Source organism: Citrus clementina, unplaced genomic scaffold (genome assembly GCF_000493195.1).
Source record: "Citrus clementina cultivar Clemenules unplaced genomic scaffold, Citrus_clementina_v1.0 scaffold_6, whole genome shotgun sequence".
NCBI classification, from domain to species: domain Eukaryota; kingdom Viridiplantae; phylum Streptophyta; class Magnoliopsida; order Sapindales; family Rutaceae; genus Citrus; species Citrus x clementina.
The window spans coordinates 22,814,239-22,839,669 of record NW_006262139.1 but is presented as its reverse complement, the minus strand read 5'-3'; the positions used below and the strand labels follow the sequence as shown (position 1 = coordinate 22,839,669).

The 25,431-nt window shown below is 34.7% G+C and overlaps 4 protein-coding genes and 1 non-coding gene across 6 annotated transcripts; 4 read left to right on the top strand and 1 right to left on the bottom strand.

The window, feature by feature from the left end:
- Positions 1-1,521: 1,521 nt before the first annotated feature.
- Positions 1,522-11,577, top strand: LOC18039223 (2-hydroxyacyl-CoA lyase). The gene is made up of 2 exons (XM_006430637.2): positions 1,522-3,013; positions 11,102-11,577. The coding sequence occupies exons 1-2, from the start codon at positions 1,604-1,606 to the stop codon at positions 11,414-11,416; spliced, it is 1,725 nt and encodes a 574-aa protein (XP_006430700.2). The 5' UTR covers positions 1,522-1,603; the 3' UTR covers positions 11,417-11,577.
- Positions 8,222-8,328, top strand: LOC112097574. Its single transcript, XR_002905105.1, has one exon. It is a non-coding gene; the product is annotated as a small nucleolar RNA R71 (small nucleolar RNA).
- Positions 11,578-14,322: 2,745 nt separating the features above from the next.
- Positions 14,323-16,714, top strand: LOC18038798 (protein DETOXIFICATION 12). The gene is made up of 7 exons (XM_024182643.1): positions 14,323-14,686; positions 14,794-15,338; positions 15,450-15,536; positions 15,638-15,694; positions 15,811-16,049; positions 16,372-16,577; positions 16,658-16,714. Exons 1-7 carry the CDS (start codon positions 14,453-14,455, stop codon positions 16,712-16,714), a joined length of 1,425 nt encoding a protein of 474 aa, XP_024038411.1. The 5' UTR covers positions 14,323-14,452.
- A 1,168-nt stretch (positions 16,715-17,882) lies between these two features.
- LOC18038797 (protein DETOXIFICATION 8) lies at positions 17,883-20,416 on the top strand. Its single transcript, XM_006430634.2, has 7 exons — positions 17,883-18,249; positions 18,596-19,140; positions 19,229-19,315; positions 19,401-19,457; positions 19,561-19,799; positions 19,922-20,127; positions 20,233-20,416. The coding sequence occupies exons 1-7, from the start codon at positions 18,007-18,009 to the stop codon at positions 20,293-20,295; spliced, it is 1,440 nt and encodes a 479-aa protein (XP_006430697.1). The 5' UTR covers positions 17,883-18,006; the 3' UTR covers positions 20,296-20,416.
- LOC18038796 (sugar carrier protein C) lies at positions 20,024-24,732 on the bottom strand. 2 transcript variants are annotated; one of them, XM_024182309.1, is made up of 3 exons: positions 24,600-24,732; positions 23,107-24,471; positions 20,024-20,028 (listed from the first exon to the last, which is right to left on the bottom strand). In XM_024182309.1, the coding sequence occupies exons 1-3, from the start codon at positions 24,730-24,732 to the stop codon at positions 20,024-20,026; spliced, it is 1,503 nt and encodes a 500-aa protein (XP_024038077.1). The 2 variants fall into 2 exon arrangements, with proteins under 2 accessions (XP_024038077.1, XP_006430696.1); XM_006430633.2 differs by lacking the exon at positions 20,024-20,028 and having other exon boundaries at positions 23,020-24,471.
- Between the last annotated feature and the right edge of the window lie 699 nt (positions 24,733-25,431).

Here is a 25,431-nt window from a genome sequence, read left to right as displayed (position 1 = left end):
TATTCTTTATCATTTTGTGTATGTGGCTGAGATTCGTTCTCCACCGTAGGTGAACTCCAACATATCCGAACCCTTGTTGTTAATATTTTTTTTCTCGATTATAGACATTTTTAAAAAGTTTTTTAAATGAAAATTTACTATTTATTTGAAGAGTTATGTTAATAAAAAGAGTTTTAAAATAATTTTTAAATAAAATTGTCCATATTGAAATTTTTTTTAAAATTATTTAGAGAGTCTTTTAGAACACTTAATTTCGTACTATATTATTTTTTATTTCATTACTTTTAAAGAGAGGGAATGGTTATAATTGTTATTATTTTAATGAAAGAAAAAATTTGAGTAAAATAATATAAATTTATTTTTATTTGAAAAGTCTTATGAAAAATGATATTTTCTCTCTTCTATTTATAACATATATAAATAAATAAATTCTTAAAAAATTAAATTAAAAGAATTTTCTAATGATGCTCTTATATATCATATGTATTTTTTTTTTAAAGTTATTACGTTCCTTCATTCCGATAAAGCAATATCATCCCAAGTAATAATTACGTGTTATAATTCAACGGATGAGGATTAATAACGATACTTTTGGAAACAAATTGTCACCTTTATTTATAACTACAGAGAAAAATATAATGATAATCGGGAAAGCATTGTCGCTATACCTACTACTCAGTTATGTCGTTTTATGGGTGAAGCTACCCATTTTGGTCGCATTTGCCACAAAAAAAAAACAAAAGTAACCGTCCATAACAAACCATGTCTTTATGGTGATCAATTCAATTGAACTCAATATCAAATTTGCTTCCTCCAATGCCTCATCCATCTTCTCCATTAGCATGAGAAGACTATATTAAAATCATTTTTTTTATTTCAATTTCTTAATTTCTTTATTTTCAAATAAAATACATAAAGAATTACAAACTATCATGAATAAATTAATAGTCTAATACAAAATTATTACAAATAAAATCAAATTCAGATTCAAAATTAACTTATAAATGGTGGCGTGAGCACTTTATAAATGTGGACTATTCCTTTTACAACACAATAGTTAAGTCGAGCAAATCAAGAGTAAATATTAGATTATATTAGATATTAAAATTGTGATTTATTGTGGGTAATTATAACATCTAAAAATAAATAAAAAATATATTTAAGTTTAAAATATTTAATGAATATTAAAATAAAAATAAAAGTTTTGGGCTAATAGAATCTGTCCGTTTTTTTAATGTCCTAAATAAAAATTTAACACTTTAATTAATTAATTAAGCCTAAAAATTTAATAATATAAATATTTTGATATTTTTTATTTTTACCAATACTTATAATTTTATAATTTATTTATTAGTAATTTTAAAAAATAAAAAATTAAATTAAAAATAGGAAAATGAATAGGAGATGGGGATTCCACCTCATCCTCATCCCCTCCCCGAATAAGAAATTAAGTAAAAAAAAAAAATTTATCTCTTTCCCAAATATAAAATTAAATATAAAATTATTCTCATACTTTTTTCAAATAGGGAAAATCCCCAAAAATACTCATCGCGTGTCATTTTTGCCATCCCTAATTAGCACAATCACACACATCTAGCAAGCAATGGCGGGTTCGGAGTTGCAAAATTCCCAAAATGCCCAGATCGACGGCAATACCCTGGCTGCCAAATCCTTGTCACTATTCGGTGCCACCCACATGTTCGGCGTGGTGGGCATTCCCGTTACTTCCTTAGCGAACCGGGCCGTCCAGCTTGGCGTCCGGTTCATCGCCTTCCACAATGAGCAGTCCGCTGGCTACGCCGCCTCCGCCTACGGATACCTGACTGGAAAACCCGGCATTCTGTTAACTGTTTCCGGTCCGGGTTGCGTGCACGGTCTGGCTGGTCTCTCGAATGGGATGATTAACACGTGGCCAATCGTCATGATATCCGGCTCGTGCGATCAGAAAGATTTTGGCCGCGGCGATTTTCAAGAACTCGACCAAGTGGAAGCCGTCAAGCCTTTTTCGAAATTTGCTGTAAAAGCGAAGGACATTACGGAAGTTCCCAAGTGTGTCGCTCAGGTTCTTGAACGGGCTGTTTCGGGGCGGCCCGGCGGGTGTTATTTGGATCTACCCACTGATGTTTTACATCAAACGATATCGGTATCTGAAGCGGAGAAGCTTCTGAAGGAAGCGGAGAGTGCCAAAGAAACGGTGACGCAAGGGGGGATTGTGAATTCTGATATCGATAAAGCGGTGTCTTTGCTTAAAGAAGCAAAGAAGCCGTTGATTGTGTTTGGGAAAGGCGCAGCTTATGCGCGAGCTGAGGGTGAATTGAAGAAATTAGTTGAAAGTACTGGGATTCCATTTTTGCCTACTCCAATGGATAAAGGTTTGTTGCCTGATACCCATCCGCTTGCTGCTACCGCTGCGAGGTCATTAGCCATAGGTCAATGTGATGTTGCGCTTGTTGTTGGTGCGAGGCTTAATTGGTTGTTGCATTTTGGTGAGCCACCGAAGTGGTCGAAGGATGTGAAGTTTGTTTTGGTTGATGTTTGCAAGGAAGAGATTGAGTTAAGGAAACCACACTTGGGTTTGGTTGGAGATGCTAAAAAAGTGTTGGAAATGATTAATAAGGAGATTAAAGATGAACCTTTTTGTTTGGGGAAAAATCATCCTTGGGTTGAGGCTATTTGGAAGAAAACTAAGGACAATGTGTTGAAAATGGAGGTTCAGTTGGTGAAGGATGTTGTGCCGTTTAATTTCATGACGCCAATGAGGATTATAAGAGATGCGATCTTAGGAGTCGGGAGCCCCGCTCCTATATTGGTATCTGAAGGGGCAAATACTATGGATGTGGGTAGGGCAGTATTGGTTCAAACTGAGCCTCGTTGTAGGCTGGATGCAGGGACTTGGGGGACCATGGGGGTTGGTTTAGGGTATTGCATTGCTGCTGCAATAGCTTGCCCTGAACGGCTTGTGGTTGCTGTTGAAGGAGACTCTGGATTTGGGTTCAGTGCGGTTGAGGTTGAGGTATGGCTCTCTTGCATAATTATGATCTCTAGCATATAACGATATTTATGCATACATTTTATTCACAAGAATAAACTTGTACACCATGCTTGACTTCCTTAATTCATCAACAAACATGATGCAAATTGCTAGTCATTTATGATTATTTTGTTATTTTAAGATTCTCTTTAGCGTTCCATTTTATTCTACTTTCGCTTTAATCTTGAAATCTGCGGCACATCTCCAATGGTCTAATATTAGATTTTAAAGATTTAGGACATTTGTGAGTTGTCTTCCTATGGTAATAACTTTTGAAGAATTTGAAGGCTGATGCAGTTTCAAGTGGATATAGGCAAATTTAAGTTTTGATCATCAGCTTGAACTAGGATCCTTCTCTATTTGATGGGAGAGACTGACTACCTTAGTTTGGGAAGTCAAATCTTGCTTGTTTAAAGCTTTGAGTGCCAGCATCAACTTTATTGTTGTGAAAATTTTAATGTACTCGCAAGCGCACGAATTTAGAGATAGAATAGTGGTAACGAGGTCGATCCCACAGGGATTGTTATAAATTGAAAAGTCTAATTTAAATCCAAAATTAATATTTATCTTAACCTAGTTGACCAAATTGAGTTTTAAGAGAAATCAAACTAATTAAACTAAGGAAGCAATTAAAATAAAGGAGAATTCAATAAGATAAGAATTACCAAGGTTTCAGAATTCACCACTATTCAACTAATAATTAACTAAATATTCATTAATTCCCAATTTTAGAGTGACAACTCGAAATCAATTTATGTCATCTCATGGATATAACAATTAAGCCCAAGTAATTAAATCTAATGTAGGTTCTTTTTCTGCTTAATAATATGACATCTAAGCATCCCATGTAAACATATGGAATGACAAAGAGTCAAAGTTTCCTAAGCACTCCATGTAAACAATTTAATGAAAGACATAGAATAAAAAATAATCATGTATAAACTTTATAAATCTAAGCATAGATTTAATCGAATATTAATCCTAACAATCAATAATGCATGACAGAATTGATGAAAAGATTTTATTAATATCCAATTAATCATGTGAAATAAAAACCATAATCATCAAAGAACATATATAGGAATTAATTAAATAAAAAAATAATTATTTCATTGAATATGGTTTCATCCTTAAACTCAGTATAAGAAAATTAGTTAGACATACTTGAATTGAGAGCAATAAAATAAATAAAACCAGCCATGAAAACCGAACTACTGCTACTGCTCTTCATCCCACGGCTGCTTCTTTCTTCCTCTAGCGGCTCCCTTCTCCAAAAGCCAAAAGCTTACTTTTATAATCTTTGAAATGGGCCCCACCTCTTAAATCCTAAAGCCAAAAGGCTTGCCCTTTTATTTGCTTTAGCTCTCACACGTGATCACCAATTAAGCTTGCACTAGTTTTCCAATTGTAAAAGCCAAGTGTGGGCTCCTTTAAGTTGCTTTCCATGCATTACAATGCCATGCACGTCTAGGTCACTTGAATAATTGAAATTCTTTTTGAGTGCAAATTACTCTTGATTTCATATGTTATAAACTCTTAATTGTGTCACGGCTTTGATTGATGCTTTTCCAAATTTGTTATTCTTTATGCACTTTTTATTTCCCAATCTCCAATTAATTCCCTATGCAATAAAATAATTCAATTAATTAAAAATAACTAATAATTATATAATTAAAGGTAAAATACGTATATAAATTATGTTCATCAAATACCCCCAAACTTAGATTTTGCTAGTCCTCGAGCAAAACTAAAACTAAAACTAAAATAAAAATAAAAATAATGAAACAAAAAGTAAATCCTAACTAAACCACTTTCGCAGGTAATCACGATTGCATTTAGCGTATGCAACAAGCCTTTAAACCCTTAGGCGGCCCTAGTGGACGAGTTGTAGTCTCATGAGGGCTTCAGTGATGATACCCACAAACATCATCTTTAAAAAAAAATTAAATTAAATTTAAAAAAAAAAATTTTAGATAAAACATGAAAAATAGCCTCAAAGATTGCAAAAATTATATAGCTCAAAGAAAATTTCAAATATTGGCAAAGTTCTAACTTTAATTCAATAATCAATCTCATCTCTCTTTCGATTCTTGTAGTGTGTGTGTGTGAAATCAATTCAATCAAATTCATTCCTAAAATCTTCAATATCAACAGCCTTTGCCTCAAAACAAAAAAAAAAAGTAGGTCAAACTAATTTTATCATCTTAATCTCTAATTTTTTTTTTCACAGGCTTTTATGTGCATTTTCTTTTAATTTTTTTTTCAGCACATGCACTTGATTTTTTTTTGTTTCTTTTTCTCTTCTTCTTTTTTTAACCATAGTCAGGAGCTTTCACTCTACCCCTTAAGGTAGTATTCTTCTCATGGTAGATTATCTTCTACATACTTGTGGTACATAGGCCTAAATTACTCAAGGATAGCTTCACTCTTAAGGGTTATAGGTAGCTATTTCTGACTTTGGCGCCTGTGTATACTAATTTGTATTGTGGAGATAAGAATCAAGACAAACAGTCATTTACTCTATCTAAAATTCTCAACTCTGGCTGCGTCAATCTCAAATTTCAAGACAAAATTACAAAAGAACTGATATTAGTGCTCATGATGTGTAAAGAATCTCAATTAAGAGAAACTAACACAAGAATCAAGTATAAACTAAGACAATATTCAACCCTTTCTAAGAATCATATTCATTGTCAATCAAATTCTTATTATTGGCTTTTCACATAAAAACAAAAAACAACAATTTTTTTTTTTTAACAAACAAAGCACACACTATTCCCACCCCCAAACTTATTCAGAACATTATCCTCAATGTTTCACAAACAAAAGATATGCATGTAAACAATGGAAAAAAAATAAATAAATAATAAAAAGAAAGTTGGAGAGAACACACTTTGATGGGCTGAGAAAGCTTTAAAAAAATGACAACTAAAAAGAAAACTTTAGAAGAAATATAAATAATGAGAAAAAAAATCCTATTAACTAACAAATTAATGTAAACAACAAATCAACCAGGATCAATAAGAATTTGATGAAAACCAAAGCAATTATATAGAAAATGCCAGAAAACATAATTGACTAAGCACTGGAGCATTTTATCTATAAAAAGATTATGGTAATGAAACTCCTCAATATCGTACTGCCTTGATCTCTTCTGTTTCATGCTCTCTTGAGAGTTATCTGAAGTAGTATAAAAATCTAATAATTTAAGCACTTTATATCTTACCACCTTTTTCATGTCAGAATGTGACTTATGTTGCACTTTTTTAGGAAGTAACTCCAACTTGAATGGTTTAATTTTTTCTTCAGGAGGAAGTGGCTCAATCTTTTCTTTTCACTTAATTAGATCTATGATAAGAGTCGAATCGAGTAAAGCATTAACTTCTTCAATACCACTGTCAACATCAACAGAGAAATCAGAGTTAGTTGTGCATGATGTTAATGGATTGTCACAGTGGTTAGAAATAAGTGCATCATCAATTGATGCTTCTATCATATCTACTTCAACGACTTCATCATCTTCTTGTGCCTGCTTGGGAACATTAAAAATATTTAATTCCATGGTCATGTTACCAAAAGACAATTGCATGTTTCCAGTCCTGCAACTAATATGAGCATCGGCTGTAGCTAAGAAAGGACGACCTAGAATAACTGGGGTGTGTTTCTTAGGATCTTGTACATGCTGAGTATCAATAACAATAAAATCAATAAGATAATAAAATTTGTCAATCTTTATCAAGACATCCTCTATAATACCACGAGGTATTTTCATTGACCTATCAGCAAGTTGCAAAACAATGGGAGTTGATTTTAACTCACCTAGTCCAAGTTGCATGTAAACAGAATAAGGCAAGAGATTAACACTAGCACCCAAATTCAATAATGCTTTATCAAAATATTGGTTTCCTATAACAGATGAGATAGTAGAAGAACCAAGATCCTTAAACTTTGGTGGCATTTTACATTGAAGTAAATTGTTAGTTTGTTCAGTTAAAAACGCCCTTTTAATGACATGCAAATTTCTCTTTTTAGTGCATAAATCTTTCAAAAACTTGGCATAGGAAGGAACTTATTTAATAGCATCGAGTAAATGGATGTTTATACTTACCTGTTTGAAGATTTCCATAATCTCACCTATTGAAGTCCCTTTCTTTACCTTTGTTAACCTTTGAGGAAAAGGAGCCTTGGGAATGTAAGCTGGTGGGCCACTCTTTTCTAGATCATTTGTTGATGACTCTTGTGATGAAATTGGATCTGAAGAAGCAGGCTCAGATGTCTTTTCTTGTTTGAACCTCCACCTTGTTGTCAAATAACTTTCCTCTTCTCAAGGTCATAACAGATTTTGCTTATTCATACTGATGGTTTGAACTCAATTCAACTTCATGCACTCCTTTAGGATTAAGAATTGGTTGACTTGGGAATTTTTCTTTTTCTCTCTCTGCTACAGTAGTTGCTAATTGACCCAATTGATGTTCAAGCTTCAGAATAGCTTGAGTATTTGACTGAAAAGCTTGTTGGGTTGACTGAATGAAACTTTGAAGTGTATCCTCTAAAGAAAGCTTTCTTTGTTGGGGTGCAACAAATTAAGACATAGGTTGTTGGGCATGAGGATATACTTGGTTAGGAGGGACAAATTGTTGATTGGGCATGTTAAACTGTTGTCCTCTTTGGTTTGACAAAAGTTGATTTTGTTTCCAAGAAAAATTAGGGTGATTCCTCCAATTAGGATTATATGTGGGTGAATATGGATTATTGGGGGTTTTCTCATATGATTGTAAGGCATGTACCTGCTCAGAATAAGCCTCTTGATAGGCTAGTAATGATGGACAATTCTGTGTTGTATGAGACAAGTTAGAACAAACAGCACAAACCTCATTAGCTACACTAGGATGATGATTCATTGATTGGTTCAGAGCTAAGACATCTACTTTCCTAGAAAGCGTAGCTAGAGTGGCTTTTACATCAAAGTCATCCTTAACTTCGTATAGACCCTTTCTAGAAACTTGAGATAATTTTTTCCTTTGATTTGAAAAATCTCATTGTTGAGAATTATCAGAAAGTGAATTAAAGAAATCTCATGCAGCCCCTTCATGTAGGTTCAAAAATCTCCCGCCATTCATAGACTCTACCATATGACAATTCGACATGGTTAAACCATTATAAAAGCATTGTATAAGTCTCCATTTCTCAAAACCATGGTGAGGACACTTAAGGAGTAAATCATTAAATCTTTCTCAACACTCATAAAATTGCTCACCCTCTCTTTGATAAAAATCACATATCTCTCTCCTAAGGGCATTTGTTTTAGACATAGGAAAAAATTTAGTGAGAAACTTATTACTCAATTCATCCCACGTAGTAATAGACCCAGCAGGAAATGAATTCAACCAAGCTTTCGCTTTGTCTTTTAATGAAAAAGGGAACATACGAAGCCTAATTGACTTATCATTAAAATTTTGAAAATGAAATGTAGAGCATATATCAAGAAATTCCTTAATGTGCAAATATGGATCCTCTCTCTCTAACCCATGAAAAGATGGTAAAAGTTGAATGACAGAGGGCTTAAGTTCAAAGTGTGTTGCTGTAGTTTGTGGCAACACAATACAAGATGGTTGGTTGGCTGCAAGTGGTGAAAAATATTCTCTAAGGGTTTTCTCTGCTTGCACTGGTGGTAGTACTGGCAATAATCTATTTGAGTTATCCATGACTTGAGAAGAACCAGCTTGACCACTATCAATTTTTGACTCTCTTTTAACCAAACGATTTGTTGAATCACGTTCCCAAACACTCATAAACTAACTAGACAAGGAAAGAAAGAAAAAATAAAATAAAATAAACCAACAAAAATGAGAATAAACGAAATTTAAAAATAAAAGAAATCAAACAGCCAAACAATGAATTTAAAGACAAATAAAAATTTTTTTGTGTTTTAAAAAAAAAAATAAAAGACAACCTAAATTATAACTAGTGGAAGAATCAAATCAACCTAGATTAAACTGACTTTCTAGCACAATCTCCAGCAACGGCGCCAAAAATTTGTTGTGAAAATTTTAATGTACTCGCAAGCGCATGAATCTAGAGATAGAATAGTGGTAACGAGGTCGATCCCACAGGGATTGTTATAAATTGAAAAGTCTAATTTAAATTCAAAATTAATATTAATCCTAACCTAGTTGACCAAATTAAGTTTTAAGAGAAATCAAACTAATTAAACTAAAGGAGAATTCAATAAGATAAGAATTACCAAGGTTTCAGAATTCATCACTATTCAACTAATAATTAACTAAATATTCATTAATCCTCAATTTTAGAGTGACAACTCGAAATCAATCTATGTCATCTCATGGATATAACAATTAAGCCCAAGTAATTAAATCTAATGTAGGTTCTTTTTCTACTTAATAATATGACATCTAAGCATCCCATGTAAACATATGGAATAATAAAGAGTCAAAGTTTCCTAAGCACTCCATGTAAACAATTTAATGAAAGATATAGAATCAAAGATAATCATGTATAAACTTTATAAATCCAAGCATAGATTTAATCGAATATTAATTCTAACAATCAATAATGCATGACAGAATTGATAAAAAGATTTTATTAATATCCAATTAATCATGTGAAATAAAAACCATAATCATCAAAGAACATATATAGGGAATTAATTAAATAAAAAGATAATTATTTTATTGAATAGGGTTTCATCCTTAACCTCAGTATAAGAAATTAGTTAGACATACTTAAATTGAGAGTAATAAAATAAATAAAACCAGCTATGAAAACCGAACTACTGCTACTGCTCTTCGTCCCGCTGCTGCTTCTTTCTTCCTCTAGCGGCTCCCTTCTCCAAAAGTCAAAAGCTTACTTTTATAATCTTTGAAATGGGCCCCACCTCTTAAATCCTAAAGCCAAAAGGCTTGCCCTTTTATTTGCTTTAGCTCTCACACGTGATCACTAATTAAGCTTGCACTAGGATTCCTTTTTCCAATTGTAAAATCCAAGTGTAGGCCCCTTTAAGTTGCTTTCCATGCATTACAATGCCATGCACGTCCAGGTCACTTGAATAATTGAAATTCTTTTTTAGTGCAAATTACTCTTGATTTCATATGCTATAAACTCTTAATTGTGTCACGGCTTTGATTGATGCTTTTCCAAACTTGTTATTCTTTATGCACTTTTTATTTCCCAATCTTCAATTAATTCCCTATGCAATAAAATAATTCAATTAATTAAAAATAACTAATAAAAATAAATAATAATTATATAATTAAAGGTAAAATACGTATATAAATTATGTTCATCATTTATCATGCTTTCTAAAGCATTTCGTTATTTACTGGGATGATGGTCACAAATTTGGAAAACTTCGCTTGCTCATTACAGGCAGTCTGGCTTCTTGATTTTAGGACATACTGTTTAGGTTTTACTTTATCTAGTTTCCTAGCTCATTTCTTTTTTGTCAGGGATCGATAGTTGATGGTACGGTTCCTAAATGGCTTTTATCCCCTGTGTCTTCCTTTTCTCAATATATCCTTAATTTTCTTATGATTTGGATATTTGAGTTTCTTTTGATGCTGGTTCTATTCTAGTGAATGAGTAGTCTTGTAATTATCAAATGCTATATGGCCACTGTCGGATTTAGTTTTAGCTAATCCGAACTTGCTTAATTGCTGCCTTGCTTTCAGAAGGGTAGTTCTTGGTGCATCTTTCTGTATTTAGTGGAAAGATTTCTTCTATTGCATTCTTCATTGATGTGAGACTTAGATGAGGGTTTTTCATTGTAGATACCTTCCATGCTTTTTTCCCCCTCTTTTTCACTTTCCTTCTGAATGAAAAATGAGAATTTGTGCTTGTGACATGCTTGCACTTGGATGTTTGCGTATCTGTATAGTTAGAAGATTGATTATCTTTAAGGAAAAATGTTAATCAATTAATGGAATAAATGAATTTTACTTTGTCCAAGTCCAAAGTTGATTCATACATATAGCATATCCTCATCCAATAAATGGAAAAAGGTGGGAGAAGAAAAAGAGACTAATGTGGTCTCTGTTTCTTCTAATTTTGCAGACATTGGTTCGATATCAGTTGCCTGTTGTCGTGATAGTTTTTAATAATGGTGGTGTGTATGGTGGAGATCGCAGAAACCCTGAAGAAATTGCAGGGCCTTTCAAAGATGATCCTGCACCTACTTCTTTTGTACCTGGTGCAGCTTATCATAAGCTCATGGAAGCTTTTAGGGGAAAAGGATATTTAGTTGGGACACCAGAGGAACTCAAGTCAGCCCTTTCTGAATCGTTTGCTGCACGAAAGCCAGCTGTAATAAATGTTACTATTGATCCCTATGCCGGTGCAGAAAGTGGTAGGATGCAGCACAAAAACTGAGGTAGTTTGTAAGTTTCTCTTGTCTAAATGTGTGCTTTTATCTGCTTCTTTTCAAGCTGACATTGTTCTAGGCTTGTCAATAATGTACATCTTCAATTTATTGGTGCTAGCTCAAAATTGGGGCATTTACTTTCCCTTTTGATTGTTCTGCTTGAACATAAGTTTTTCTGTCTTTGATAAAATAGATTGGATTGCTACACAAACAAACTTTTGAAGATTTCAGATATGTTAGCATATGTTAATGATAATTTCCATATAAATTACAAATAATACCTGCTGGTATTGCATTTTCTTGTTGATTTTTCTTCAAGCATACAAATGAAAAGAAAGAGGACCTAGGTTAACGTTACACTTGCACGGTTGGAATACAAAGGATGTGTCTGAACTTTCCGAGGGTTGGTTTAATAATTTGCTCTAAAGGGCTGGGAGTACTAGTAAGGTGGAAGAGGCTATAGATCTTAATGACTGATCACCTAACTGAGCCAGAAGCAGATTAGATCTAGGGAGTTGCTGATATATATATTTTTATTTTGTTTACTTTCTTTCTCTTTGACTCCTCCAATTACTTGCTCAATTCCAAAACCAAGGGTCAGAGGAAAAATTGGAGTTAAAGGGGAAGAAAGTAGACAGAAAATAATGGAAGAACTTGATTTTTGGCTGAGAAACAATTTGAAACTTGCTTCTTTCTGCTTTGTCCTGGGTTTGTCAATAATGTAAATCTTCTATGTATCAAAAGGCATTTGCAGTCCCTTCAGAATTTTCTGATGCAAGTGTTTCATAAAATGGAGTGTCCCTCATTAAGTCCCATATCTTTGAAAGATATGCAGGCATATGTTCATGATAATTTCTACTCAAATTGTTATTATTACTATTATTTTTTTTTTTTTTTTGTCTCCCTAAGATGTAACTTACAACCATTAAAGACAAGGTAAAATAATGATACTGGTTCTATTTGATCCGCTTGCTTGATATTCATTTTTACGTTATTTTTAGCAATTGTAAGTTTAACTTAGGGATTGCGTTTAACTTTCGGCCATTTGATCGACATGTTAAGACACTTGTATTGTTCCTGTCTGGCAGAAGTAGCCAATTGTATTTATTTGATCATTTTAAAAAAAAAAGTCTGATTCTTATGGGTTTTGGGAATTGAAAATGGACAAGTTTGCCTTCTACCTCACATTGCTCACAAGTTGGAAAAATTTCCACATCCCCTCATGTAATTTAAAAAAGAGAAAAGGCGGGTACTACTATTACAGTATTCCTTGAGAATAAGTAATAAGACAAATTTGTGATTATAACATCATAAAATTCAAAAAAGAAAAAAGTCAAGTAGCATCATCATTCCATATATGTACAGAAAAATGAATATATATCCATAAGATCACATTGATATATAGAAAAATGCCAAATTTATGTGAATGCACAGCCACTTTTTTTTGGCAGAAATTGACATGTTAACTTTTTCCCAAAAAAAAAAAAAAAACCTTCAATTATGAGGGGGAAAAAATTGAATTCTCAAATAGATTTACCATTGGAACACATTAAATAAGAACCAAATGCCTATTGATTTTATCAAATAAGAACGAAATGCCCATTGATTTGATCGATCAAGGCATAGGTAATTCTTAATAAAATTTGACGATGTTGACCAAAAAAATAAGGAATTTAGAGCATGATAAAAAAATTAATTATAAATGTAATTTTTAATTTTTAAAGCAGTGAAATTTTTTAAAGAATGAAACGACTTTGAGTTTTGAATCGGTATACCATATACATTATATCAAAATAGATATTTTTCACTATCCTCGAATGGATTTTGTCCAACCCACGGTTTAATAGACTTTTTGTCCAAATTAACACTGTCATCTCTTTATACACGAGCTGTTTCATTTCCTGGCATGGTTATTTTGCTTCAAATCAGGGGTATCTATGTATTTCTATTCATTTAGTCGTCCATGTTAACAGTCCATCAAAACCTTGAGACACAAGTGCGAATTTAGACATAAAGTCTAACATAGTTAAGGGGAAGAAAGTGAAAAGGGTCCGATTATGTTGAAACCGCTCCACGTGAAACACGCTTTAATAATTACATAATTATAATTATAATATATATTTATTATTATTTATTATTTTGTGTGTGTTGTTTGATTCATACTCTATTTTAGGACAACTTTAAAGTAGCTGTTGTCAAGTGAAAAATATGTATTTCAATATCATCTACTGACACTGGAAACATTTTTCTGTTTTGCCATTTTTCTTTCTTCTCATCTGTTAAGGAATCGCTCGCATACAACTGATTGAAATTTGAAAGCTACTATGTTTCTTCTAAGCTGATATTATGTAGTAACTAGTCAAAAATGTGCTTCCAAAAGCGTTATTAAATGATTCAGATGTGAGAGAGTACACCCAATTTGCGATATGCTTTTTTATTCCTCTCCTTTATTATGTTCCACAGAAATTTTTGTTCAGAACGGCCAAAAATGAAGCCCATCACTCAGAAGATAAGAGTGTACCCACTATATGCAGATATCAAAAAATACATCAAATCAAGCCATATCAGACAAAATCTCAATCCCGCCTACGTGTCTCCCGATCTATTATAATTATTATTATGATTTTTTAAAAGATCGAGAAAAGATGAAAAATCTGACCGATTGAACACCAGCAATTATACGACAGCATTACTCAAACTTTCTTTAAATGATCGAGGGGCTTTCACAGCCGCTGAGCTGCGCCAAGGGCATGACAAATATGCATTTCCTAGTGAAAAACTTAATAGAAGTTTTGCTCTGAAAAGTTGGGTCTGAATGAAACATTAATTGATGTTAAATGACCCATTAGACTCCACTAATTTGAACTTCTCAGGATGCTGCTCTCTTGAAACAGTCAAAACATTAAATCGTTAATATTGAATTCTCAAGTAAAGCCAAAACAGAGGACAGCATACAAACTTCGTGTTTCTTTGGATTGGCTCTTTTTATTAATAGTGGCAAAGCAAACTAAGATACCATCATTATTATCATTTATCAATTTTGCATGGATATGGAAGTTGGAGAGAGCCAGGAGAAGAGATGGGCAATTACATGGGGTGGATTTATGGAAGAGCTGAAGAAGACTGGCCGTATCGCGGCACCAATGGTGGCAGTCTCTGTGTTGCAGTACCTTCTGCAAGTTGTGTCAACGGTAATGGTGGGACATCTAAGCCAGCTTGCCCTGTCTAGTGTAGCCATTGCCACCTCTCTCACAAATGTTACCGGCTTTAGTCTTCTAGTAAGTTTGCTGCTCTCTACTCACATTACCTTCATCTTCAGGTTTAATTAATCCTAGAGATAATTTTGATGATTAATGATTGAATTTAATTTGGACTTGCCAAGCAGTCAGGAATGGCTGGTGGATTGGAAACTCTATGTGGGCAAGCCTATGGAGCAGCACAATTTCGGAAGCTTGGAGTTCATACTTACACTGCCATAATTTCGTTGATTCTTGTTTGCCCTCTAGTTTGCCTGTTGTGGATTTTTATGGACAAATTGTTACCTCTAATAGGCCAAGATCCTGTAATCTCCCACGAAGCACGCAAGTATTCAATGTGGCTAATCCCTGCATTATTCGGGAGTGCAATCCTGAAACCACTAACCCGATACTTTCAGACTCAGAGCTTGATTCTTCCCATGTTTGCAAGTTCTTTTCTAATTCTATGTTTTCATATACCCGCGTGCTGGACTCTTGTGTTCAAACTAGAATTAGGAAGCATGGGTGCAGCTCTAGCCTTCAGTCTATCAACTTGGTTGAATGTGATACTGCTCGGATTGTACATGATGTACTCCTCAGCTTGTGAGAAAACTCGCGCGCCGGTTTCTAAAGAATCTTTACTAGCCATTGGACAGTTCTTTCGCTTGGCTATACCTTCTGCCATAATGGTTTGGTAATTATTCCTCTTATCACTTAGAATGGTAATTTTGCTTTTTGTGTTGTTTCTTCTCTTTTAATCTCAAAAGTCTCTCTCTTATTGTGATCGATTATGGTGATTAATTAGTCTAAAATGGTGGTCGATGGAGATCTTAATTTTGTTATCCGGCCTTTTACCGAATCCCAAGCTGGAGACTTCAGTACTTTCAATTTGGTAATTAGCTCCTATTTTAGTTATAACTATTTAATTTTGACTTATAAATTGTCCTAGAATTAAACTGTATATGCTTCTAATCGTTGTTGTTTTATGATCAGCCTTACAATTTCAACATTGCACTTCACAATACCATATGCTTTTGGAGTAGCTGCAAGGTCTTTTTTTTTCTTGCTTTTGGTTGCTCCCTGCGATTTGCATTTTTTTTTAAATAATACAAATGGAGCAGGCTAGCATTTGACTATGTGCATGTTAATATATATGTCATGTATAGTACTCGAGTTTCAAATGAGCTTGGAGCTGGGAATCTGCAAGCAGCTAGAGTGGCTGTATGGGCTGCAACAAGTTATGCTGTGGTAGAGGCAGTGATAGTCGGCACGATCCTCTTCTGCTGCCGCTATTTTTTGGGTTACGCTTACACCAAAGACAACCAAGTTGTGCATTATGTTGCTGTTATGGCTCCTCTGATTTGTCTCTCAGTTATTACAGACAGCTTACAAGCTGTTTTTTCCGGTTAGTAGTTGCTTTCTAGTTACACTTCTTTCAATTAAAATCTTTGTTGGATAATAATATGGGAGACTGAAGAGTCACTGTTGACTTATATATCATTTGGTAAATGTCGTAATAGTTAAATAGATACATGCTATATATATATATATATAGAGAGAGAGAGAGAGAGACACACACACACATTTAAAGTATACATCCAAGAGGTTGGTGTTGACTAGATCAGTTGGTAATTATCTCTTGAATACACAAACCACAAAACATCTGGGATTCAAATGCGGTTCAAATTTTCATTTCTTAATAAAGGTGGATTCTACGTTTGCAATAGGGGTTGCGAAAGGGTGTGGATGGCAGCATATAGGGGTGTACATAAACCTTGGGGCATTTTATTTAGTTGGGTTGCCAGTGGGTGCCGCGTTGGGTTTTGTAGCACATTTAAGAGGAAAGGGACTTTGGATCGGAATAGTGGCTGGCTCTGTTGTGCAGTCCACCCTTCTTTCTCTTGCTACAACTTTCACAAACTGGAAAAAACAGGTTCTTGATTAATTCAAATTAAATTTATTTTTTCGTTGCTTTATTTTTCATTGTTAAACTTTAGCAATTCCTCAATGCAGGCAGCTATGGCCAGGATGAGAGTAGTTGATGGGTGTTCTGCTGTACAGAATGATTAAATAGCGTCAAAAGAAAGATTGACTGGCTACTTTGGCCATTGCAAGACCTCTTAGAGTTAGAGGTAAAATGAGGATGCAACGTTACTTTTTGATAAAAGTTAAATTTTGCCATTGAACTGTGTGAGTTTAAGTTGCCATGTATATGAAATTTGATGTATTGATGAATTTTGATTTTGACATATCTCACGTGCTCACGTGCGGCTTTTCTTTCTACAAATTTTATACATTCTTTAGATTTTTTTTCTCCCTATTTCAACTTAAGATTTTGCCACAAAGTTTATAGATGAGAATTTATGTCAAAATTTTAAATAAAAAGCTTGAGTTAAAATAAGGTGGTCATATTCTACTCACGATAAAAAAGAAATAATATTTTAGAAATACTTAAAATTTTCTCATTGATTCATATCTCAAAATTTCTGTTGATCTAAATAATTGAATTTGCACCAATGATTTTCTACTCACGATAAGACCAATAATAAAATAATTTACTAATTTTGCCTTAATGTTTGTTTAATGAGAAGAGAAGACTGAAAAGAAAAAAAAGAAAAAAAAAGGTAAACAATAAGTAGAATAGAGAACAACTAAACACCTTGATCCCAATCCAACACATAAGCATCGTCCAAGAAAAATCTAATTATTTTTCTTAAAAAATTTTAGTTCGTATGCCACCAACCATTAATTTCTAGAGTATTCTCTCATTAAGATTGAGAGAACTAAATAATCAATTAAATTTTTTAGTATAAAGCTGATTAAAATTTACTCGGTTAAGTCTTTAAAGACTGTTCTAAAAGGTCTTTAATTTCGTAGTAACTTTAAACTCGTATTAGAGGAGAGTCGCCGGTGCTTTATGTACTCATAACAAGGGAACTACAAGTGTATTGAAAAAAAAATTAATTAATTAAGCATTTCACAGGTATCTTTTTCCGGTCATACAGTTGCACTTACCTGTACATAGGCATCGTTCAATTAACTCTCCTCCCCCTTGTACAAGGCCGGCCCCTCCCTTAGTAGGTGGGCCCGATTGAATGAGTTGGTGCCCAGCAATCTTTTAACTCACTAGATCAAACTCAACAGTCATGCGAAGATGCTGGAAAAATTGTCGCACGTGGCGACCACATATGAGACATGCGTTAAAATCCAAAACGCCAAACCCCAAAGCCAAGTACAACTCAAGTCCACGCTCATGCTGACTTTTGTTCTCGAACTGTAAAACCATTGCAATCATAGAAGTAAGAGAAGAAAATGAAAAGATTCCACTGAGATTATTACTCCTAGTTAGCATACACAGAAAAATGGAGGAGCCGCTTCTGGGAGAGATCAGGGAAGAAGAGACGAAATGGGTGGTCACACGAGGAGCGTTTGTGGAAGAGCTGAAGAAGTTGAGCTTCTTGGCAGCGCCCATGGTGGGGGTCACGGTTTCACAGTACCTTTTACCAGCTGTGTCGCTGATGATGGCGGGACACCTTGGTGAACTTACACTTGCCAGTGTCGCCATCGCCACCTCTTTCACTAATGTCACTGGCATCATTCCACTTGTAATCTACACTTTCCTTATTCCCTTATTCTTATTCTTGCAAACCTTGCTTTCATTTCATATGTGTATTTATTTACCCCCTTGCAATACTAATTAAAAGCGTGTATACTAGAAGAGCAGGAGCTGAGATGAATTTTGTTTATTAAGACTTAAAACCTCGGCTTTAAGGTTCAATCTTGGTGTCAGTGACTCATTTTAAGGTCCATATATGGATGAATAGTCTAAAAAAATGACAGTTTCTGATTAGCCTGCAAAATTATGTCTTCATCTTTGAGTTTCTGATTCATTTTCAGACTTGTCAAGTGTTTATGTATATTGTATTCATTGGAGCTTTGAATTTTGGGCAGTTCGGTTTCGCCTGTGCATTAGAGACTCTATGTGGACAAGCTTATGGAGCGAAGCAATATCAACAGATTGGAACGTATACTTACTCTGCTATGTTCTTTTGCATTGCAATTTGTTTCCCAATCTCTGTTCTTTGGATATTCATGGACAAAGTATTAATACTGCTAGGCCAAGACCCTGAGATTGCCACCGGAGCCTGCAATTTCTCAATTTCGCTCATACCTGCATTACTTGCATTTGCTGTCCTTCGACCACTAATTCACAATCTCCAGTCTCAGAGCTTGATTCTTCCATTGTTCTTGAGCGCATGTGCAACTCTGTGTTTCCATATTCTTCTTTGTTGGTATCTAGTGTTTAAAGCAAACTTCAGAATTGTAGGAGCAGCATTAGCCATTGGTTTATCGTACTGTTTGAATGCAGTCATCCTAGCCCTTTATATGAGATACTCTTCGTCATGTGAGAAAACTCGCGTATTTATCTTCAGTGACATTTTCTCTTGCATTAAGGAGTTTTTCTCCTTTGCCCTCCCCACTGTTGTAATGTTTTGGTAATTTCTCAATCTCACTTTGCAGTGTTTTTGTTAATTTTTTGTTGTTATTTGTTTATATTGTGTTCTTTTGTTTCAATCATTATAGTCTTGAATGGTGGTCGTTTGAGATTCTGATATTACTCTCTGGACTTCTACCAAATTCCAAACTTGAAACATCGGTTCTTTCTATATGGTAAGCTTCAACATTTGTGTTTGGCTTTAGTTTGGGGAAACTCTCAATAGGATTGATTTAATTTTCCTTGATCTTCATCTTGCAGCCTTACCATCTCATCAACACACTACTTTATACCATATGGAATTGGTGCTGCTGCAAGGTTTGATCTATATCTTATTCCAAAATACAATTCTATTACCTGACTATATCAGTGCCCTGATAATTTCTTTGTACTGAGATATATGCAATCTACCATTTTGTAGCACTCGGGTATCAAATGAATTAGGAGCTGGAAATCCACAGGCAGCTCAGTTGGCTGCCTGTGTCGTGATGGTTCTTGCAGTCACAGAGGCTGTCATAGTGAGCACAATTCTCTTCTGCTGCCGCTATGTATTGGCATATGCATTCAACAGTGACAAGGACGTTGTGAATTATGTCAGTGAATTAGTTCCTCTGCTGAGTTTCTCTATTATCATGGACAGTCTTCAATCAGTACTATCCGGTGAGCTTTTCCCCTCAGGATTTATTTGCACTCATCTAAAGAAATACCAGCGAATAATCTTGGGTGGCAGAAGTACCAGGACATATTTGCGTTAATTTTTCATCAATTTGTTCTTTCATCAGGAGTCGCTAGAGGAACTGGGTGGCAGCACATAGGGGCTTATGTAAATCTTGGTGCGTATTATATTGTTGGAATTCCATTAGCATCTGTGTTATGTTTTGTTCTTAATCTTAGAGGAAAAGGCCTTTGGATTGGAATAATGACCGGCTCAGCTGTACAAGCAATTGTGCTTGCAATCATTACTGTTACCACAAATTGGCGAAAGCAGGTTTCAAGCTCATTTCACTCATTCTTCAATAAGTGTTTGTTTCTTTAACAATGAATCATCCTTGAATTTGTTTCGTGATTTGGGTTTGCTTGTGGATATTTCCAGGTGAGAATGGCAAGGGAGAGGATATTTGAGGGACCATATTCAGCTGGTAATAGATCGGTTTGATTTGATGTAATAAAGTAATTAACTGCACAATTATGTTGCCATCATAACAAGATTTCTTAGATGACAGCTACAAGCTGGATTCCACAATGACATTATTGCATTAATTGCAGCAAATTTCTTTAAAAATGTATTTTTACACACTGCTTTTCAAGTTCCGCAGCGATGAGTCTTGATAGAAATATATTAATGTCACTAACATGTGAAATTAAATTAGCCACAGATACAAAACAACAACAAATCTGTGTAGAATTGGCAGTGCTAACATCAGGCAGCTAATTATATACCAGTGAATTTTGGTAGGCTTCATTCCACTAGTAATAATTTTTTTATTCCCTTTTGTTTTTCATCATTAAAGCTGCTTTACTTTCTTTATTTTTTATTTCTTTTCATTTTCTTCTCCACGTCAAAGCATGCTGGGTTTAATTAGTCTAATGACCCTGCCTTGTATGTCTTTTCTGTTATTGCATCCTAACTAGGGATGGCAAAAATCCCCATGGGGACGGGTACCCTCGGGGATTTTCCCCATTCGGGGAGGGTATGGGGATAATTTCATATCCAATTTTTTATTCGGGGAGGGGATGGGGAAATTTTTTTACCCAATTTCTTATTCGGGGAGGGGACGGGGATGAGGTGGAATCCCCATCTCCTACACATTTCCCCATTTTAATTTTTAATTTTATTTTTTAAAATTACTAGTAAATAAATTATAAAATTTAAATTATAAAATTATAAATATTGGTAAAAATAAAAAATATCAAAATATTTATATTATTAAACTTTTGGGCCTAATTAACTAATTAAAGTCCTAAATTTTTATTTAGGAAATTAAAAAGACCGAGTAGATTCTATTAGCCCAAAAAATTTTTAATTTTAATATTCTTTAAAGATTTTAAACTTAAATCTATTTTTTATTTATTTTTAGATGTTATAATTGCCTACAGCGAATCACAATTTTAATATCTAATCTAATCTAATATAATATTTGCTCTTGATTTGCTCCAATTTAACTATTGTGTTGTAAAGAGAATAGTCCACATTTATAAAGTGCCCACGCCACCATTGAAAAAGTTAATTTTGAATCTAAATTCGCTTTTATTTGTAACAAATTTGTATTAGACTATTAATTTGTTCATGATAGTTTGTAAAAGAAGTTTGTATCTCTTGCATGCAGTGTTACTTACTAATTTAATGTATGTGACTTTTGTAATGGATATTAATGTAAGATATATTTCGAACTTTACTTTTATTTGAATTTTTTATTTTAATATGATTAACTCAAAATCGAAAATAAAAAAAAATGTATTAGTTATTCGGGGATCGGGGACCCTCAGGGATTCCCTGTTATTATTCGGGGAGGGGATGAGGATTCTCTCAAGTAATTCTGACGGGGACGGGGAGGGGACGGAGACATACACAAAATATCGGGGATAGATACAGAGAGATTGGTCCCCTCCCCTCCCCTCCCCATTGCCATCCCTAATCCTAACAATTTGCCCGTGCTCGCTATCAAACACCTAACAATGTGCTATCAACTCTAACTGGTCACTAGTAAAATTTATCTGTAAGGGGCAATCAGCTCTGAAACTTTGCTTTAGCTTGCCTTTCACAGGTGTGAGTACCAAACACGTTTATTATGCCTCGGCCAAGATCAACAAATTAATTAACTTTGATCAATTATTGGTGAAGAATTAATCAATTACCACTTTAAGATACTAAGAAATTTTGCCCACGAAATTATTGGTGAAGAATTAAATAATTTATGAATTACTTTTCGAGCTCGAACATTGAACAAGCAATATTCTAACTGATCTTGTTAGTTTACTCCATATTTTCCATGCTAATGTGCAAAGTACCTTTAAATCTTGCGCAGTTCAGTTTCAAGACAAGCATATGGAACAGAGCAATACCATAAAATTGGAACCTATACTTACTCTGCCATATTCTTTTGCATTTCAATCTGTATCCCAATATCTGTTCTTTGGATATTCATGGACAAAGTACGAATATTACTAGGCCAAGACCCTCAGACTTCTGTCGAAGCCTGCTGCAAATTCTGCTTTATGCTCTCGTAATATGGCAACCACGTGGGTATTTAAAAAAAAAAATTATTACTTGACCAGTTCATAAAAATATTGAGCAGAAAAAAATGTATTTTAATAATTTTGTAAGTTTTTATATCATGAGAACTATTGAACAAACGGTTGACTCTTTAGAGTAAAAATGTGAAATAAAGCTAAAATGTTTGGTGTATTGTTCAACTATGAACAAGTGAAAGGGCATGTGATAAATTGCAAAACCACGGATTTTTTGGTCGTACATGAGCACTTACGTGGACAGGCATCGTTCAGTTAAAGAATAATAACACCAATGTGTAACTCTCCAAGTTTTCAGAGTTTCATATCAAGTTTCAAGCATGTTTTCAATCCTTGTTAATTTTTCTTCAGATTCCTGTGTGAAGAATTTCTTGGTCCAGATTCTAAGAGTGATGATTTCTGAGGAATTAAAAAAAAGAAGAAGGAAAACAGAGAACCTAAACAAGGAAAATGATTAAAGTAAAAACTAACATGAAATTAATTTCTTTAGAAATTGTAATAAACACTACTAAAGTCGAATAGAAAAGGTATTGATAAGGCTAGAATAATAAACCGACAGAATAACTGTACAACTACTACTAACTGTTAAAATATAAAAAATAAAAACAGAAACTAAACAAAAATCCGGATGGAGTTGAGCATGCAGATCAGACATTGTTGACAGCAGTTTCTTCTTTGTGCATCTCCAGGCCTCCATTGGCGAGGAAATCATCTTGGCCAACATAACGGGACCAGAACCAATGATTCTTCCACACTTGACCCATTTCTTCGATTGGAATTCCTTTAGTCTCGGGCAAGAAGAAGTGGATAAAAATGGTCATCAGCACGACGAAGAATGCAAAGAAAATGAACAGGCCAAACTTGAGATGGCACAGCATGTTTAAGAATACTTGTGCAACCAAGAATGTGAATGCCATGTTCACAGAAACATTCACACTCTGTGCTGCTGACCGGATTTCGAGTGGGAAAATTTCACTGGGCACCAACCACCCAAGAGGACCCCAAGACCAGGCAAACGCGGCAACGTATATGCAGATGAAAATTACGACCACAAAGGCATACCACTTGGGCAACTCTCCAGGATTCCCATCAACTCCAAATTTATAACCGATGCAAGCAGCAATAACGGCCTGGCAGATTAACATTTGAGCACCACCTTCAAGGAAAAGACGTCTTCTTCCCCACTTGTCGACAGAACAAATTGATACGAATGTTGCGGAAACATTGACAAGACCGGTGATCACAGCGGACATGAGTGATGCATCATTGCCGAAACCAATTGTGTCGAACAAAACAGGAGCGTAAAACATGATAACATTAATGCCAGTGAATTGCTGGAAGAAGGGAATCAGAACAGCCATGGTAAGGTGAGGCCTATATTTCCTTCTCAACAAATTCCTCCAAGGATGTTCAACTTGCTTGGATGCTTCACTGGCTGCAACAAGATCATTAAATTCTCCGTCAACATCATTAACACCGCGAACTTTTCTAAGTTGCTTTCTGGCTTCATCGTGCTGGCCGCGTTCAATCATTGAATTTGGTGTGTCCGGGAGGAAAACTGAACCGACGGTGATGATAAGGGCAGGGACCATGGCACCACCTAAGCTCAAACGCCATCCCCAGCCACCCTTAATCTTAGCAAAGAAAAAATTCAACACGTTGGCCACTAAAATTCCAACGGTGATTGACAATTGAAACCCAATGTTCAAGGCTCCTCTGTATTTAGAGGGAGCCATCTCAGAGAGGTAGAGTGGCACAGACTGATTAGCGAAGCCGATACCGAAACCGAGCAAAAGACGGCCAACAATAAGCATCCAAACGCCTTGGGCCAAGCCATTGATTAATGCACCAGCAAGAAACAGAACCCCACCGAATAACATCGACCACTTTCTTCCGAATTTCCTTGTCACCGATGATGCTACAAGAGATGCTATCAAAGCAGCCAAGTATAGCGAAGACGTGAACAAAGTCAACGACTCGCTGTTATATTGACAGTACTGATTAGCTGACGAGTTTGCTTGTTGCTTCTCGTACACCGATGGGAAAAAACTCTTCAAAAACGAAGGCATTGAGGTCACACCACCTGCGTTATATTATTTATGCAGTTAGCTAGATTAATATTTTGATTAAACCGTCAGCATAACTCATAATTCACAATACTATAGTACTTAATTAGCTAGTTAATATGTATGTAAGTATAAATATATTTACCAGAAATCCCAATGTCGTAACCAAAGATGAGGCCACCCATGGCAGCAACGATACATGTGATTGCGACGAATGGGGTAAGGTATCCAGGGTACACTCTGCCATTACCCTTATCAATTCCTGAAACAGCAGGCATTTTTTTTCTCCTGTTTTCTTGTTTTAATGAAGATGATGAATAAGGTAACGGAGAAGCAGTTAAGAAAGCTGAGAATTTGGGACTGATTACTAAGGAGCTAGCTAGCAGGCTAATTAAAAGAAGAAGGTATAGTGCTTTTCGACAAGCACAGGCAAGTCTCTTTATATAGATTGGTTTTCCTTACTTTCTTAGGACACTACCGTGGGCAAGTCTTTATTATCTACATAAAAATTTTCCTTATTTTCTACGGATACGGATAAAGATTATTGCCCTTTCTTTTTGTTCTAATCCGAAATTTTCCTCTTTTTAATTGGTATTTCTAATTTGTTTAGGATTTGTCTTATTTGTTGCCATATTAATTAGTTTTTATTATTAGTTTAGTTTTGACTAGGATTTCAATTATTGTAATAGCTTTTTTGAGTAATAATTAAAACTAATAAATAAGGTTGTAATCTCAAATAATTTTTCAAAACGAGCACTTTTTTTGTGTTTAAAGTTTTTACATCAGGATATCTAGTTTTAGCATTAGTGAGATTACCTCCGCTACAAGTTAGCAAGCTAGCATAGCATTAGCAAATCGCAAAACGGAGGCGCCGCTACTGGGAGAGAAATTTCTGGTTGTGTACGATAACAAAAAACACAAGAAGCCCTTGAGGAACCCTTAAATTGCTTGGCACTAATCACAAGCTTGATTGACAA